The sequence below is a fragment of the Malaya genurostris genome, chromosome 3, assembly GCF_030247185.1.
Source record: "Malaya genurostris strain Urasoe2022 chromosome 3, Malgen_1.1, whole genome shotgun sequence".
In the NCBI taxonomy this organism is placed as follows: domain Eukaryota; kingdom Metazoa; phylum Arthropoda; class Insecta; order Diptera; family Culicidae; genus Malaya; species Malaya genurostris.
The window spans coordinates 244,398,135-244,415,024 of record NC_080572.1 but is presented as its reverse complement, the minus strand read 5'-3'; the positions used below and the strand labels follow the sequence as shown (position 1 = coordinate 244,415,024).

Genomic DNA, 16,890 nt, shown 5'->3' with positions numbered 1-16,890 from the left:
CCGGACAGCTGATCTTCCAACCATCAGTAATCACAGACTTGCGTCAAAAGCACAAATCGATCACAATTACCAAATTCAAAATGTTCACCAAGCTGGTAAGTATTGCATACGACCTGTTCCAGAAATAGTCAATGCAGTCGATTTTTGCTTTGTCATTCCAATTCAGTTCATCGTGGTCAGTGCTGTGGTCATCGCCTGTGCCCATGCCAAACCATCCGGCCTGGTAGCCCCGGTTGCTTACTCGGCCCCGTTAGTGGCGGCTCCGGCGTTTGCCCCGGCCGTTGCCTACACCGCCGGATATGCCAACGTTGGAGATTCGGCCGTCGTGAGTTCGTACAACTCCCAGGTCATCAATCCAGCATTTGCCGCCTATACGGCTCCGCTTGCTTATGCAGCCGCTCCGTTAGCTTACACTGCTCCACTGGCGGGAAGAGTACTGCTGTAACAAGGATACCTACCTATCATAAGCACAACCGAACTGTAAATGAGTTGATCTCAGCTACTGCCATGAATGTCCAGTTTCTTTCGAACATTTTGTTTAATGTTTTGATCTGACTTCACAGTGCAATTTGTAAATTTGGTCATAATAAATAATTTTGTTGCACATAACATATTTTTACCATTGTTTTATTTAAATTAGAGTCAGTAAATATAATACAGCACTTCCATAAGAAAAAGATCTCTCTAAAATTCGTAATGTTTTGTACAATCGTTCTCCATAGAAAAGTATTACAAGTTGTTACTAATCCGAATTCTTTTTCTTCGAAAGTGACCAATAATCAAGTTCAAACGTATTATTGTGGATACTTTGGCTTCGAGAATGATGCCGAATAAGCGACGTAAGCGCTACGAATGAACTTGAGTAGAAAAATATGACCAAATTTGTGTCATTAAATATCCTAATAAATAAGATTGTTTTGATGAGACTGTTTGAATGACAACAGATAGACATTATCACACGTACTCGATTAACATTTCCTAATATTAACAAATACTTGTAGCTGTCTTCAATGCTACATCATAAATCAAAATTAAAACTTTAAACTCCACGAATGACTACTGATAACCACTATAACAACATATTCCTGTCAAGTGTTTTATTCTAGTACAATTTGTTTAATTCAGTTGTTAGTCTAGGTAAAAAGTTTTATAAAAGCCTAAAAAACTATCATACTAAATCTCAAAAAAGATACCTATTATAATTGTCATAAAACTTGTAGTAATTGCAGAATCAATAACAAAACTCTCATAAATTATAATCAGAACCATAAGACATTCGAATTGTTATTTGGAATCTATTACGTAGTAAAAACGACCATTCTGATGGTGAAACGTGAAGTAAAAGGAAATTAAATATGTGCTTTTTGCACAAACTAACAAACCCCTAAATGTTCGAATTCAGCGGCGACCCGTAGTCGGTCATCACTTGTTTACGCCCGAGACGTCAGATAGGATATGGCACCTAGTGAAATATTCTTAAAGGTTCACATAAATTGTGTCTGATTAACGGTTAGGCAGAGGCAGAGATGGCAGTGATGGCAGTTCAATTTGAACTGCTTTAAGCACTGATGCGCTTACTTAATTTGGCTTCCATTTCAGACATACAACCCCGTCGCATACATTTTCACAATTATACCTAGTTAAATAAAAACACCTGATAAGAATCATATCTCAGTTTCCGAGATATATGGCCACCTTCATTAAGGACATAAACAGTTCTGGTTTAAGTGTGATTCAAACCGATCTTAACGAAAGGATTTATAATCCTAATCGGATGAACTTTATTTCTATTCACGTACTTCTTGATGAATACCTACATTATATAATTTTAAAGGAAATAAAAAAAAATAATTAGGTACTTAAAACAAATGTTTAATCAATTAACTGTATCAAAAAAACAAACGCATGAATTCACGGAACAGCTGCTAATGAATATCCATAGGCATGTTTTCCACAACTTGCAAAACCCTTAACTGAGGTCATCTTCTGTCAATTCAGGTTTGTTAGACGCTGAAAGGATGCCCGGTGTCGTCTGACCAAATAATATGGCTTTCTGCTTCTAACACATTCTTCCCGTAAAAAGGAATCTGACAAGAAGTTTTTCGACTTGTTATCTAGGTTATCAGATTCAACAACCTCCTGGTAGTTTAGTCCTTTATTTTTTTGAAACCAAAACAAACCAGTATCCTGTGAACAATCAACTGACAATTTTATGTCCTTTTGGCCGGGACTAGCTGTAGTCTATTTCTTGCACTAGACTTTACATTATACATTTTTCGAAAAAAATATAACTGATGGAACTGATGGTCAATTAATTTCTGAAAATAAATTCCAAATACCTACTACGGATCGATTTGCATCTTTTCGCATCGATTATGCATAAGTACCCGAAAGGAAATTGAACCTGACAAAGTTCGATATATTATAATAAACTTACCTCCAATCGTACACTAGGCATTGAACAGCCACCAGAAATGCTTCGTCTGATATTTGATCAGCAGTAAAGACTTTATCCTGAAAAATAACGCTACCTGGAGGTATCATTTTTGTGCCATATTCGTTCCGGAACACATTCACTGAATAACTTGGAATAGCATCCCGTCCTACGGAAGCAGTATAGGTCGCGAACACACTGCCGACAGCCATCAGAAGCACGAACGTGGACTGCAAGTGATTATGCATCTTGATCGCTTCAAATTCAAACAAATTATGGACAAATTTTCATCTGTTGACATCACTACGCCTACTGCGCCTGTGGCTGTTGGAGAAGTTTTTTTGCGCGATGGACAATCCGTGAAGCGTTACTTTGGAGCAGGCGATGCACTTTATGCGTAGTAAACATACGAGATGTCCAGTGTTTGATCGATAAACAGATATTGGCTTCATTTGAGGGGTTAACCTATTTTGTACATAGAGCACATAACCATTTTTACATACTTTAAGTTTCGTCTTCGACTCGTCAGTACATAACAGTTTATGTTGAACTGTTATGTGACACAGCAGTTCAACGTAAACCGCTAGGCAGACATAAAGTTTCTGCAAGGTGCATAATACTTATTATAGTGCGACGTCTTACCTGACGTGTCGAACGTAAAGGATTTTCGGCATATACTGGCCGATTCAGGTTTTGGTCATTTTAGGGGTTAACCTATTTTTTGCATAGGGCCTGTCTTCGACGACAAACACTATTGGAATAGTTAATGAAAATATCAAGAGAATATTATTGAATTTCATCCGGATCCAAATTCCGGTTCCGGAGTTATAGGGAAAAGTGTGTTCAATATTGTATATCGTCACTTAAACCGGCGAAACAAATAACGTACAAAAGTCCCTAAACTGGTCTCAAAACTACACAAATCGATAGTCATTATCAGTAGGCAACTAAACAAACCGATTCCGGCTATCCTGATTAACGATGTCCGGTTCCGGAAGTGCCGGAAATAGTGGTCATATATACCAAAATGGATCTCACTCACTTTTCTCAGCGATGGTTTGACCGATTTCCACAAACTTAGATTCAAATGATTCAAATGAAAGGTCATCTGGTCCCATACGGAGTTTTTAAATTTCATCTGGATCCGACTTCCGGTTCCGGAGTTATAGGGTAAAGTGTGTTGAATATTGTATACCGTCACTTGAACCGGTGAAACAAAAACCGTAAAAAATATTGTAAACTGGACTCAAAACCGTTATTCCCAATCTTAGGCTCAAATGAAAGGTATTGTGGTCCTACCAAAAATTACTCCATATTTTCGGATACAACAAACATTTAAATCGTCAATTAGAGTACGATGGCAAAATTGTATAACATCCTTAAAATTTGAATAAGAACTAGCAGAGTTTGTACGTCATGTTAGTTGGTGGCCGTACGAACCGACTTCGATTATACCGGTTCTCGGGTTCCGGGCCGGAAGTGCATATAATAGTGAACCCACTTCGTTTTCTTGAGGATGACATTTGCGAGCAAAGCACTGTTTCATTCTGTATGTTATACTAGTAAATGCACAAGAAACTCCTTGGTTTCTTTCAAAAATCGAAGAGAAAAATTTCGAATAGAATACCACAATATTATGCATGAGAAAGGCATCATTACACAACTAGGTGGATTAGAACAGGTTTTTATGTGATACAGCGGTTTTGCCTCATTTCTTGTTTCAAACTGTTATGATTTGTAGATTAGCATAGCCAAATGGTATATTAAATTCTGATCCCCAGCAGCCCTAGGTTAATACAAAATCGAATACAAAAAATGTGGGAAGGGTTAAAAAATCAATTATTAGGAAAAAAATAATTTGTCAGTTTTATCATTCGCAAACATTTTAAGCGTCTGGATTTAGGTTCTAATCGGTCATTTGAATAAGTTTGTAGTTCAGTGAATCCGCAATCATCTTTAGTTTTGTTTTCATTATGGGAACCTTTAAATTGTTTCATTTTTAATGTAATTGTGCCCGGTCGTGTCTTGCATATAACCTTGTAATTTTTGTAAAAGTTTTTGCAGATATGCAAGATGCTGAAATAAATACTTATAGTGAACCATTGTAAAAAATAAGTTTCGATAACTATTGTCAATTGGCCAATCAATCCCAATTAGCTAACTTTGCTGAAATTCTAAGATCTTGATAATTATTGTAGAATAGTTATACAGTGCACAGAGCATTTTATTAGTCATTATATGGTCTCTATATTTATAAACAGAGTAGAAAGCCACCAAAACCTCAAAGCAACGCAATGCTTCGCCAAATAAATCAAATACTTTACGAAATTGAAGGAACAGTTAGCTTGAGGTAATTTTTTTTGTGCAAGATTATGTTGAAAATTTTGCTTCCGTAGTTCCAGACACTGCCCAAATCTTACACGGAAACAATTACCAAGCCACACTATTTTCAGCAGTAGAATTGCTTGGGGGAAACCGGGGCTAGCCCGGACAGAGGGTTAAACGGAATCGCTTAGATATCTTATAAACAGACGTCAGTTTGCTGGATTACGCTGAGTCAATTCAGTTCAGCGTTTACTTATTATTTTTTAATTCTGACTTTTTGGATATATTTGATGTCTGTGCATTGTAATGCCGGTCTTTTTAGTGCTTTTAAATGCTCTTTTTGTGCTAAATTCAGTGGTTTTTGTGTGCTTTCGAAAGCGTTGAAAATAAAATTATTATCGCGCCTTGAAAATGAATTGTCTTTGCGAAATATAATTTTTCTACTTGAAATTCTAACGGATTCTTGAAACATACATACCTAGCAAAAATCGTGTAAGTTTACGTCTTCTGAGACCGACATATATAATATGACTAAATTTTACAGTAATTCTAACTTATATTTAATGCATTCTGACATATTTTTAAGGAATAAAACATGTAAATTTACACGTTTGCTTGAAAAGCGGGGTATGTCTGACGTATGTTTTTATCATTCTTGTAAAATTCAGTCATTTCATGGATTATGTTCTTATGAATTATGTCATATGTGGATTTGCGTCACCTGTAAATTTAATTATTTTTTACTGTGTACCTAAATATTGATGTCTATGTTTCTATTCTACGTCTTATTACTTTTTAAAACTAGATTTAATATAAATTGAAGCAAAACGTGTATTGTATGTAGCGAAACAATAAAATAATCTTCAATAAAGACTCAAAAGTAAGTTTCAACATCATATTTTTTTGTACTGCAGGGCGTGAAATTTCAAGACAATACCTATATTCCCAGTGAGCAGGATAAAGTGTAATCTCAAAAAAAAATTTTTTAAATCGACTTTGGGGCAAAATTATTTTTTAATTTTCAGAAAGTCGATTTAAAAAAAAATTAAATCTCGACGAACTTGATTCGAACTTGATTCACAATCCAAAAGTAATTTGTAATAGTCATACAATTGTAGAAATCGGTTCAACCAACTCCGAGAAAACTTGGTAGAGAAAAATCACAGATACATACATACACATCCATGAACATACATACATTTTCAGATCTCGTCGAGCAGAGTCGAATGGTATATAACACTAGGGGTCACCGGAGCTCCGATCAAAAGTTTGCAAAGATACTGCTTTTGTGTTTTTCAACAATGACTATCCTATGATTGTAAGTAGAACCTGAAATACTTTCCACCCTATAGAGGGTCAGTAGGGAGGTGAATTTAGGTAAAATCTGGTTTACTTATTTCCGAATAAATTGGCAATATCATTCAGTAAAAACTTCGCAAGCGAAATAAAAATATGAAATTGTGATTCCAAATGCAACCATGGAAGCAATATCGAATATCGATATTTTTTGTCAACGCTGTAAAATATCGATATCGTCGATTTCAAGTTGATATCGATACTGTTGATAAATATCAATTAGTTTCCCTTCTCTAACTCAAATAGTATTCCTTGTTGACAGTTTGGCTGGTCGGAAGGAATTGGGCGTGCACCACACTTCGATAATCAAAGAAAACTGTCAACTTGTTGATTATGAGGGCCGTCCTGGTTCGTGGTTCGTCGTCAACGCGTTCTCGACCCTCTTTGAACAACTTTTACCGGTCAAAAACACTTGCTCACGACGTACAATTATCACCGAAGGCCATTTACAACATTCTGAATGTTTCAGCACTACAAATTTGATTCCGCACACAAAATTTAATGGAGCTTCTTTGTTGAAAAATTTCACTCATTGTAAAAATCGCCGATTGCACTTTTAATATCTCAGAAAGACAGACGTATACTAAACATTAAAGAATCTTTTGACGTGACACTTGGCACAGATGTCAATGACAGTCATACCAACCTAGAAAAAAAAAATTCGACGAATAAGGTTTCCGCGCAAAATATAATTCAAAAGTCTTACTAATTTTTGCCCACAGTAGTACACCCAAATAATTTTCTAAAATTTCTGTTCAAGTTTGAAATACAATTTTTTGACAGACTCCTCTAGTAATATTTATAAAAAGATATCTAATATGAGAAAGACATCATTACACCATTCATTTCATTGTTGAGCTTTTTGGTGTAGGGGAAAATGTGGTTTGGCAATTATTATTAAAACTATTCTCTTTATCTGCATAGTGGATTGGATTATAAAAGGTGTGCGGATTAGTAGCATGGAATTTTATTTATCTCCCTCATATTATTTTTTTAACTTTAAAATTCCGACTTTTAACCTATCCGATTGGCATTGAGTGTTTTCTTCCATTCAACTCGATTGATTGAGACATTGCATTGATTATTGTAGCACTCGCTCAAGTTCAATTTCGGTGTAAGGTGCCAACATAAATGTCAAAATTTGCATTCTGCTGCCAATACTGCTATTATTATTATTTATTATTTTGTAGATAACATCTAGATAAATCCTAACCGAATTATGAGTGATTTATATTAAATGCCACCCGTCACATTGCTGACTGGGAGCAGGAATACAAGATATCAAGTTTCGTACCAAACCATGCGTTGTGTTTTAAGGACAGGTACCATTTTTTCTTCTACTTCGGTGGCAATTTGTGACGGTCGATCAGAATGTCAATTTTTTGTTCGCAAATCCATCAACTCAAGGTGCTGATGAAGGCGACCCGGAGACTCGCTATTGGCATTGATTTAATTCCTTATACACAAGCGCCAGTCAATATTTGATAAATCAGTAACCTTTTGTACAAAGCATGTGAGATCATTTCTTTGTTAGCACTTGGAACTCATCTTAGGGATCATGTACCATATATAAGGAACAATCGGGATCATTTTCAAAGTACAAATATTCGTACGGTAGTCAAAATAAGTTGCTCTGACATAAGCAGATCTATCTCAAAGCCCTAAAATGTTCGCCAAATTGGTAGGTTATCCTGAAAGATCTTCACAAAGGAACGGAAACACTAAAGTTTTTACTTTTGCAGATCATCCTAGCGATCGCTGTTACTGCCGCGGTTGCCGTACCTTACACCCGATCTTTTCCGGTGGTTGGTGCTGTTGGTCCGTCTGTGTTTGCTGCTCGTAGTTTTCCCTATTCGACCGTTGCTAGTCCTTACTCTAGCTACGCTTCTCCTGCCGCTGTCGGGGCGTACAGTAGCCCCTATGCTTACTCCATCAGAGCCCCATTCACCTACACCAACTGGGGCGGTGTGTCTCCGTATACTGTGTACTAGGATCCAGCAGGGTTTCACAATCACGTCAATGTTTTGATGCATTTTTGGTACTTTTCTAATAAATAAAATATCGAATTTCTAATACCAACTTATTCAACCCAAATTCAATCCATCAATGCCAAGAGTTCAAGGGCTCTCGAAAATGGTTCCGTGCCTTATACAAAAACGAAATAATTCACTGTACCTTCTTCGAATCTCAGGATTAGAATGTCTGACGACATCTCATCCTTAATGTTGGCAACAACTCAACACATAAAATCCGAAATGTTGGCTGATTCGGAAACTTGACTTTGACAGGTCGTTTGCTTCTTTAAAACGATACTGACCAAAATGTGTCTTTCACAAGACCGGGCTTTATGGATCAATAGAGGTCTGAGCCACTGTCACGAGAGGAAAAAAAGTGTCTCCGAATGAATGACTGTCTTGCAAAAGTCTGTATATACGAAAATAAAAATCTGACGAGCAAAAAAAACAAAGGTAGTGACATTTTCAAACATCTGTAAATTTTTAAGAAAGTCTGCGAAAAACAACAACAAATGTCAGCAGCACCAAGTACGAAATCAGCAGATTTACAGACAAATCTGTAGATCTGGCATCTCTGGATTACAGGCACTCTAATCAGTATTAAAAGAATAGAAATGTCACCGAATAACGGCGAAATTCACCAAGTATTGTCAGAGTTATCACAAAAAAAAAAATTTGGTGCTTCTGTAAATAGAATAGTATAGAGTTTACATATGAATTTGCAACTGATTTTTAATCGAATTCCTACTAAAAACCTGCTTTCATCCACCTAGCGGGCAATTGATACCTTTCTCATAAGCATTTGTGTAAGGAATCGATATAGCTTAGTAGCTCCCGAATGCACCCTTCCGCTGCGCCAGCGAATCGATACGTCTTAAAGACTGTCCCAGAAAGTATGGACGCACTTTGATTTCGCTGTAAATAATTCACAAGTGTTAGATATTCAAATTTTATTCGATATACTGATAATATTAGACTACAACAGAATATTATTCTCAACATTTGCTACTTACCCATTGTAGACTAGCTGGCGCACCTTCTTGCGAACGTTCCTCATTAAATTCCGTACAGACTTCTCGGCGACAAGTTTTGACACTTTTTTCAATCTTTTTCGAACTGTTGAATGGTTTCGGCTGTCGAGACATCTTTTCTAAGATGTGCTTTCGTTAATGCCCAATATCCTCAATTGGTCAAAGTTGTGGGCAATTTGGTGAATTCATGTTCTTTGGGATGAAAGTGACATTTTTGGTAGTATATCATTCTACCGTTGATTTCGTAGCAACAAGCAAGATCTAGCCAGAAGACAACAGGATCCTTGTGGCTTCGAATCATGGGTAGAAGTCATTTTTGTAAACATTCCTTGATGTATATTTCACTGTTCATTGAAGCAGTGGTGATGAAGGGTTTCGAAATCTTGCCGCAGCTACAAATTGCTTACCAGACTATAACTTTCTTACCAAATTTTTCGACTTCAATCGATGTCTCGGACTGGTTTAACACTTTCCCTTCTCGCACTGTGTAATATTGCGGTCCCGGCAGGGATTTGTAGTCGAGTTTCACGTAGGTTTCGTCGTCCATGATTATGCAGATCAAATTTCCAGCAAGAATCGAAGGGTGGGACAAAATATTGATTTCAGCTCCACCAAACCTTTCGTGTTCCTTTTGGGTCCCATAAGCACCATGCAAAATTATAGCTTGATCTGAGAAACTATATTTTCGCGCCCGAAGTTTAAAGTTTGTATAGGGTTTAGCATGCAGAAATTCACTTTTTTACAAAAAATCGGTAAAAAGGTAAAATCATGATACCACCACTAGCAGCAGTGATGCTAGATATATTGAGGAATGAGCTATTGTTTGGACTTTGTGTTGGGTTTCCTTTAATAACTTTTTTTACAAATCTCGGATTGTTTTGAAGTCTTCGAAGGTTTTCTTCCTCGTTAAATTTTCTACAAAAATGACAACTAGCCGATTTTTTTGTAAAATATGAATTTCTCCATACTAAATCCCATACAAACTTCAAAAGTCGAGCGCGAAAATATAATTTCTCCGATCGAGCTAAAATTTTGCATGGTGCTCATGGAACCCAAAAGAAACACGAAAAGTTTAGTGGAGCTGAAATCAATATTTTGTCCCTACCTATTGTACAGCTTTCGAACCCTCGGCCTGATCGTTGCTTCTTGTTTCTGACTATGTTTTGGTTGTTTCTGCTTCTTATAGGTTCGATGATTCAAACGTTCTTTAGCACGAAGAACATTTGACTTCGAAGTGCCCACTTTTTTGGCCACATCCCGAACTGAAACCTCCTTCTTTTGCTCGAACGCCTTCAGTATCTGTTTACCCAACTGAGGGTTAGCAGGACCATTTTTTCGACCCGTTTTCGGTTCATCCCCAAAGGTGTTATCCTCACCGAACTTCCTGATTGCATTTCGCACGGCTTTTTCACTTCTTTCATTTTTGCTATCTTTCTCAGTGACAGTCCGCGTTCTGTGTTCCACAATTTTTCGACATGGTTCTGCTGAAAGTCCACGCATTTCGAAACAAACTAATGAAAACGAATAAACAACTGCACAAGAGTGTAAACAACAGGACGCAGCCATAAAAATTGACAGATTCTGACCATTGCGAAATGGCAGCGGTTTTTGGTTGCGTCCATACTTTCTGGGACAGTCTTTAGGCCTTACCAAAGACAAATAATAAGACATAAGGGTGCCGAAAAAAATTGAAATAATTTTGTTCCATTTTAGAGTTCTTCCGTTACCTTATAAAATGACTGCACTCACCACTTGGCGGCTAGCGAGAATGATTGCGTTGGCACCATTTCGATTGGGAGTGTACTGTGAAAGAAAATAAACAAATGTGAACGTTATCACTAATGGTAACAAATTGTTTATTTTCAAAGATAGGGATGGGCCACCAGCCTTATTATAAACGATGTGGAAGATGTTTCCCGCGGTCTTCCAAGCGACTAGTGAAATAAATCAATCTCAACAATAGTAAATTTTTATTATTGCTAGTTTTGGCCTATTTTAGGAAGTAGTTGCACAATATTGTGAAATTAGTGTATTAATTCCAATTTCAAACAGAGATTACTAATACACATCTTTTTTACGGTATGAAGCATGCTGTGACATAATACTATCGAGACTGTGCTTGTAATTGTTGATTCCAAATATTATGGTTTTTGTTTATTACCACCCACCCAATTGTATTTTGGCCCATGACGAAAATATATTTTGGCTAGAGTAAATATGAATAGACTATATTTTCGCCCACTATAGCTATCAATAGAACAGTGTCATCTCAAATTCAAATTCAAATTAGTTTGCTCAAAGCGTAATTTTTCAGTCGGTCTACTTAAATGCAAAAAGTTATCGCTATATGATAATGCAATGTACGAAGTGAAGTAAAAACAGTAGAACTCCGACATTTAAAACGTATTTTTTCCTGTTCTATGTGGCGTTTCTGGTGACGTAAAAATTGAAAAAGTTTTAGTGTGGCAAATCACGCACAGGTGGATTCCATTAGCCGCATAACTGTTATATTACTTTTTGCAGGACCCTGATCGAGAACTTACTACCTTTATCAAAAAGTTCCCGGAATCATCATTGTATGGCGCTCTCAGTCACCTGATAAGATTTTTTTTAGGTTTCCACATCTGTCATTGATATCCTATCAAATTCTCAGCTTGATACTTGAACATTTGTAAAACTTACGCTGTATTGAGCACCTCTGAAATTGTGCGTGTCCTCGATTTTGTACAGTTTTCAAAATGGAATTGAATCTGAAACAACAAGTTTACATTTGTTTTTGCCTTAAAACCACGACATTTGCAATGTTAGAAGAGTGTTTCGATAACGATATTCTGAAGAGAACAATCGTTTATTAGTGGCACGAACGTTTCAGAACTGTTCGTGAGTCTGTGAATGATGATGAGAGAAGCGGTAGGCCATTGACTATTAGAGAGATGACAGAGGAGTTATGAGACGTTTGCGATAACGCACCGTCACACAATGCCATCGTTATTCCTGAACATTTGGCTAAAAACGAAACTAATACCATTCATTTACCACCGAATTCACCTGATTTGGCTCACGGCGACTTTTTTTCTATTCGGTCGACTCAAGAAACCGCTCCGTGGAACACGTTTCAGCACCCGAGATGCAATTATGGAAAAATCGCAGATGGCCCTGATGGCCATACTGGAAGTTGAATATAAAAAACCTTTTTTAATCCACCTAGTGGTGTAATGATGCCTTTCTCATATTTCTTCTATTTTGAAAATAGACATCACTAGAAGAATCTGTCAAGTTTCTTTTATTGAAACTTGAATAAAATCAAAAACTTTCTTCGGTATAAACTACCATCACCTTTTCAATTTATAAACAGTTATGTCAAGTTCATAAAGATTTAAATGTGGCAGCCCTGCAAGTTATACAAAATTGAACAAAGCACGCTGTGTGCTAGGCGGGTGTGTTTTCTTCTTCCTCCGTACCAGCACGTACCGATGCTTACCGATTTTGCATCATTTAATATGACAGATTGTAAGTTTTGATACTCATTGCCCTATAATTTCGGAACCGGAAGTCGGATCTGGATTAAATTGCACAATATCTTTTAAAACATCGAGAGCTTTAATTTGAATTATGATTAGTTAAAATCGGTTTAATCGTTGCTAAGACATCGAAGGGAGTTCCAAAGTAGATTTATATATCCACAAACTAACAAAATTTGTCAACGAGATGAATTTACCAGTAAATTTTATAAAAATGTGCACCTCGTTTCGCCATCGCTTGTGAAAAAATCCTCACAAATTGAAAATTTTTACTAATCTCACTATGATACCGAAACCGGAAGTCGGATGTGGATGAACTTTTCGAGAATTTTTCAAGATCGTTCATTTGCATCTTAGTTTGTTAAAATCGGTTGAGACATTTCCGAGAAAATTGGAAACGCATTTTCTCATAGATTTGCACATATTGCCTTGTAATTTCGGAACCAGAAGTCGGAGAAAGATAAAATTCAATAGCGAACTATGGGACCGGGACCATAAGACCTTTCATTTGGATCTGAGTTTGTGAGAATCGGTTCAACCATCTCTGAGAAAATCGAGTGACATAATTTGTCACATACACACATACATACATACACACACATACACGCACATACATTTGCTCAGTTCGTCGAGCTAAGTCGAATGGTATATGACATTCGGCCCTCCGGGCCTAGATTCAAAAATCAGTTTTCACAGTGATTGTATACCTTTTCTATACGAGAAAGGCAAAAATGTTTCGAGGATTGGATTAAGCACTGGCATAAGTGTGTTGCAGTTGGTGGGGAGTAGTTTGAAGCGGACGATATCGATTTTGATGAATAATGTTGTATTAATTTAATTTTCTGAATAAATAACTTTTTGATCAATCTGGTAATGTCTGTGATAATTTCGATGCATGTAACATGTGACATGTGACAGGTTGTCAATATGAACAGCCATATTTTTTTCTACTTTCCATATTGCGGTTGAAGCGACGAAAGGCTGTTTTAATTCGAGCTGGTTGATTACGATTAAACCCAATAAAACGTCATTTAGCATGAATTTGTTTCATAGAAGTAACAGGAGTGCAGCGTTGTGCATGCCTCGAACACACAGTAAGCGCAGCGTTTAAATGGCTGTTTCTTCTGCGTATGATATGCAAGCTAAATTGGATAATAGTTTTTTTTAAACAGCTGCATAACAAGCTTTGTGATTGTTTTTTCTATTAATTAATTTATTATCAATATAAATATTATTAGTCACAGCACTTGCTGCTTCTATTGATGATATTAATCCACCACTACGGTATTGCCGAATAAATTTCGAATACATCACCACTATTGATCCACTTATCGAATAACCCTATGCGCACACATGCAATTCAACCATAGCGATGTCAAACAAAGGGATAAATCCAGCGCTCTTGGTCTTGTTGGTGGTGCAGTAATCCGTGTCATTTCTCCCGTATTCAAGATTGTCATATTGAAGTTGTTGAAAATATCATGGATCATAGCTAACGCTCGTATCCGTAGTGTATTTTACAATATTGTACTGTATTTTCGATCGATCGACCCAAATATTGCGTACTGCTTTTTACCCTCAAATGTACTGTATTTCAATTTGTTCTGTATTTTTACACTGCAATGTACTTAACTTTTTACAATAAAAAATAATACAAAATTTTAAATCTTTAACGCATCGAATTTCGATTTGTGGTAGTACAAAACGTCAGAGGAAAACAGTGACAACACGTAGCGAATACTAAGGTGAATGTGAGTACAATTTTGTCATAGTTCAGAATTTGTTCAGAGCGCATCACAACAATTTGATAATGGAAAAATAAGAAATATGTCTCAACCAAAAAGAAAATATAAATTAAATGAAAATCATCATCAAAAACATCTGCTTCTGAAAAAAAATTGATGAAAAATGCGTGCATTTTTTTGAGTTTTTGTCGAACCATAAAATGTTCTAAAAAGGAAATAAAAAAAGAGAGATTACGAAAATAAATCATTTGATATTTATTTGTTTCTAACGATTTGTTTAGTATTTTTGAAACGTAGAATCGTATTGAGCTAGTTTTGCATTTGATAGTTATCTAACGAGGAACACAGATTTAAAAAATGATATGGGAATACAATTATGTGATGAAAACCGCAGAGACGGGACTCGAACCCGTAGCTAGCTCCTATCCGGGGAGATCGTTTTGCATGTGAAACACACGAAAAAACAGACTAATTGAGGGCTGAGACCCCGCGTAGATGTAAATAGCAAACAAAGATCAGAACAACAACAAAGTTTACTATCATATCTTGTCTTGACGTTTCTGTGTTGTTATAGCGATACTTGATATTTTCTTGATATTTCATCGAAGGAATCAAGAAACTGCACAATATCTGGTTAGCATCAATATTAGTTGTTATTTTTTTTAGTTATTGATGAGTTATTTAAATTTATTTAAGTTCAATTGATCCATTAGTTCTATCTTCAAATAAAATACTATTAAATAAACAGCATCAGAATCAGATACAAGATATACTTATGATATTATTCTATTCTGAATTCTAGAACACAAAATAACTAAAAAATTAGTCTTCTATAGATATTTTGTTCTTTGTTTGATATTACAATGGCAGAGTATCATGCAGACTTTGTTATGATTTTTGATATTTTAACTCCTATTTCAAACTAAATAATGTTAAATTCTACCATTGAGATGCTGGGAGTTTATAATAAAATGTGTTATTGGTTTGCAAACCACTTCTACCCGGGACAACTAGCGGAGCGGTTGCTATAGAAAAAATGACTACAAATGAACGCCGGGGCCCCGAACACAGCTGAACATGTTCGGTTATTTTGTTCAATTAAAAGACTGTTTCTTCGTGTGTTTCACATGTAGGATAGTTTAATTGGCAAAACGATTCACCCGGTTAGGAGCTAACTATGTGTTCGAATCCCGTCTCTGCTGTGGCTTTTTCGCAGTTTTCATTACATAGTTGTATTCGCATGTCATTTTTTCCAATCTGTTTTCCTCGTAAGGTGCTGATCAAATTTATTTGCTTTTGTTTTTTATTCACTATTTTTAGAAAAGTGCGTACTGTAAAATGTACTGTTTTTTCAATGTCGATGTACTGTGTTTTATTTGATTTCTTCGCCAAATGTACTGTTTTTCGTAAAAAAACTATACGAGCGTTGATCATAGCTAATCTGCTATCATCGTGAAGACAACCCGATCCCATGCCGTGCGAGTTGAGACCAACGTCGGTGCGGAACGGAGCTCTATGATATCACTGAGCCACCGATGCCCAATTGTGACTCTTGAGGAGAATATAGATGGAAGCAAAGCAAAGGTCGTTGCCTTTCATTGATACATGATATGCGATAACTTCAATGCCTGGTTTTGAGGGGAGGTTAATGCGATAGAAGGAATAGCATTTTTTATCCCCAAAAGTACACCTCCGTATGAATCATCTCGATCCATCGTTGTCATCATCAGTGTCATTTCATTGTAAAACAGTGATTGAATCTTTAACCACAGAGGATGACTCAGTCATCGAAGGATACGATCGCAGAGAGAAGGGGCCCATTTGCAGTCATCTGAATTAAATATGTTTTCACTGTAGGCACGAAAGCAATTAAAATTCTTTTAAGAGAGTCAGAATTATTGAAATTTTTAAAAATCCAGTCCACAACATCAGAGAGCTTGATAAGTCTAGCACCGAATTGGTTCTCAGGTGGGTTTTCAGGGACGCTTGGGTGGTTTAGTGTCCCAGGTTATGGTGGGAATTCTTTCCGAAAACTTAGAGTTCTTAGACCAGAAGCAATGTTCTTCGGTTTTGCATCAGCACCACTACCTTTAGCTGTAATTTTTGGAGGCCTTTCTGAAGATATTTTCGAACCTTTACTTGGGAGCTTTTGAGAGAATATAGCACATGGGTTGAAAAGTACCGGGCCTAACAAAGAGAATACGATTCCAAATTAACTTTATTCATCAACGTAATCACCATCAAGAGCAACGCAATCATTCCAGTACCACCCTAACATTTCAATACCACTTTTGTAGAACGATTTATCTTATGCCTCAAAATAGGCCTCAGCTTGAGTGCTAACTTCTTCATTCGTGCAAAATTTAATACTGGCGAGCAATTTTTTCAGTTTGGCGAACAGCCAGTAGTCGCTGGGAGCCACATCTGGCGAATACTGTGTATGTGGGAGCGTTGTCTTGATGA

At 36.5% G+C, this 16,890-nt stretch overlaps 1 protein-coding gene across 1 annotated transcript; it reads left to right on the top strand.

Annotated features, from left to right (window-relative positions):
• LOC131434275 (cuticle protein 76-like) lies at positions 1–8,112 on the top strand. The gene is made up of 3 exons (XM_058600938.1): positions 1–95; positions 167–442; positions 7,858–8,112. The coding sequence occupies exons 1-3, from the start codon at positions 81–83 to the stop codon at positions 8,104–8,106; spliced, it is 540 nt and encodes a 179-aa protein (XP_058456921.1). The 5' UTR covers positions 1–80; the 3' UTR covers positions 8,107–8,112.
• The last annotated feature ends 8,778 nt before the right edge of the window (positions 8,113–16,890 follow it).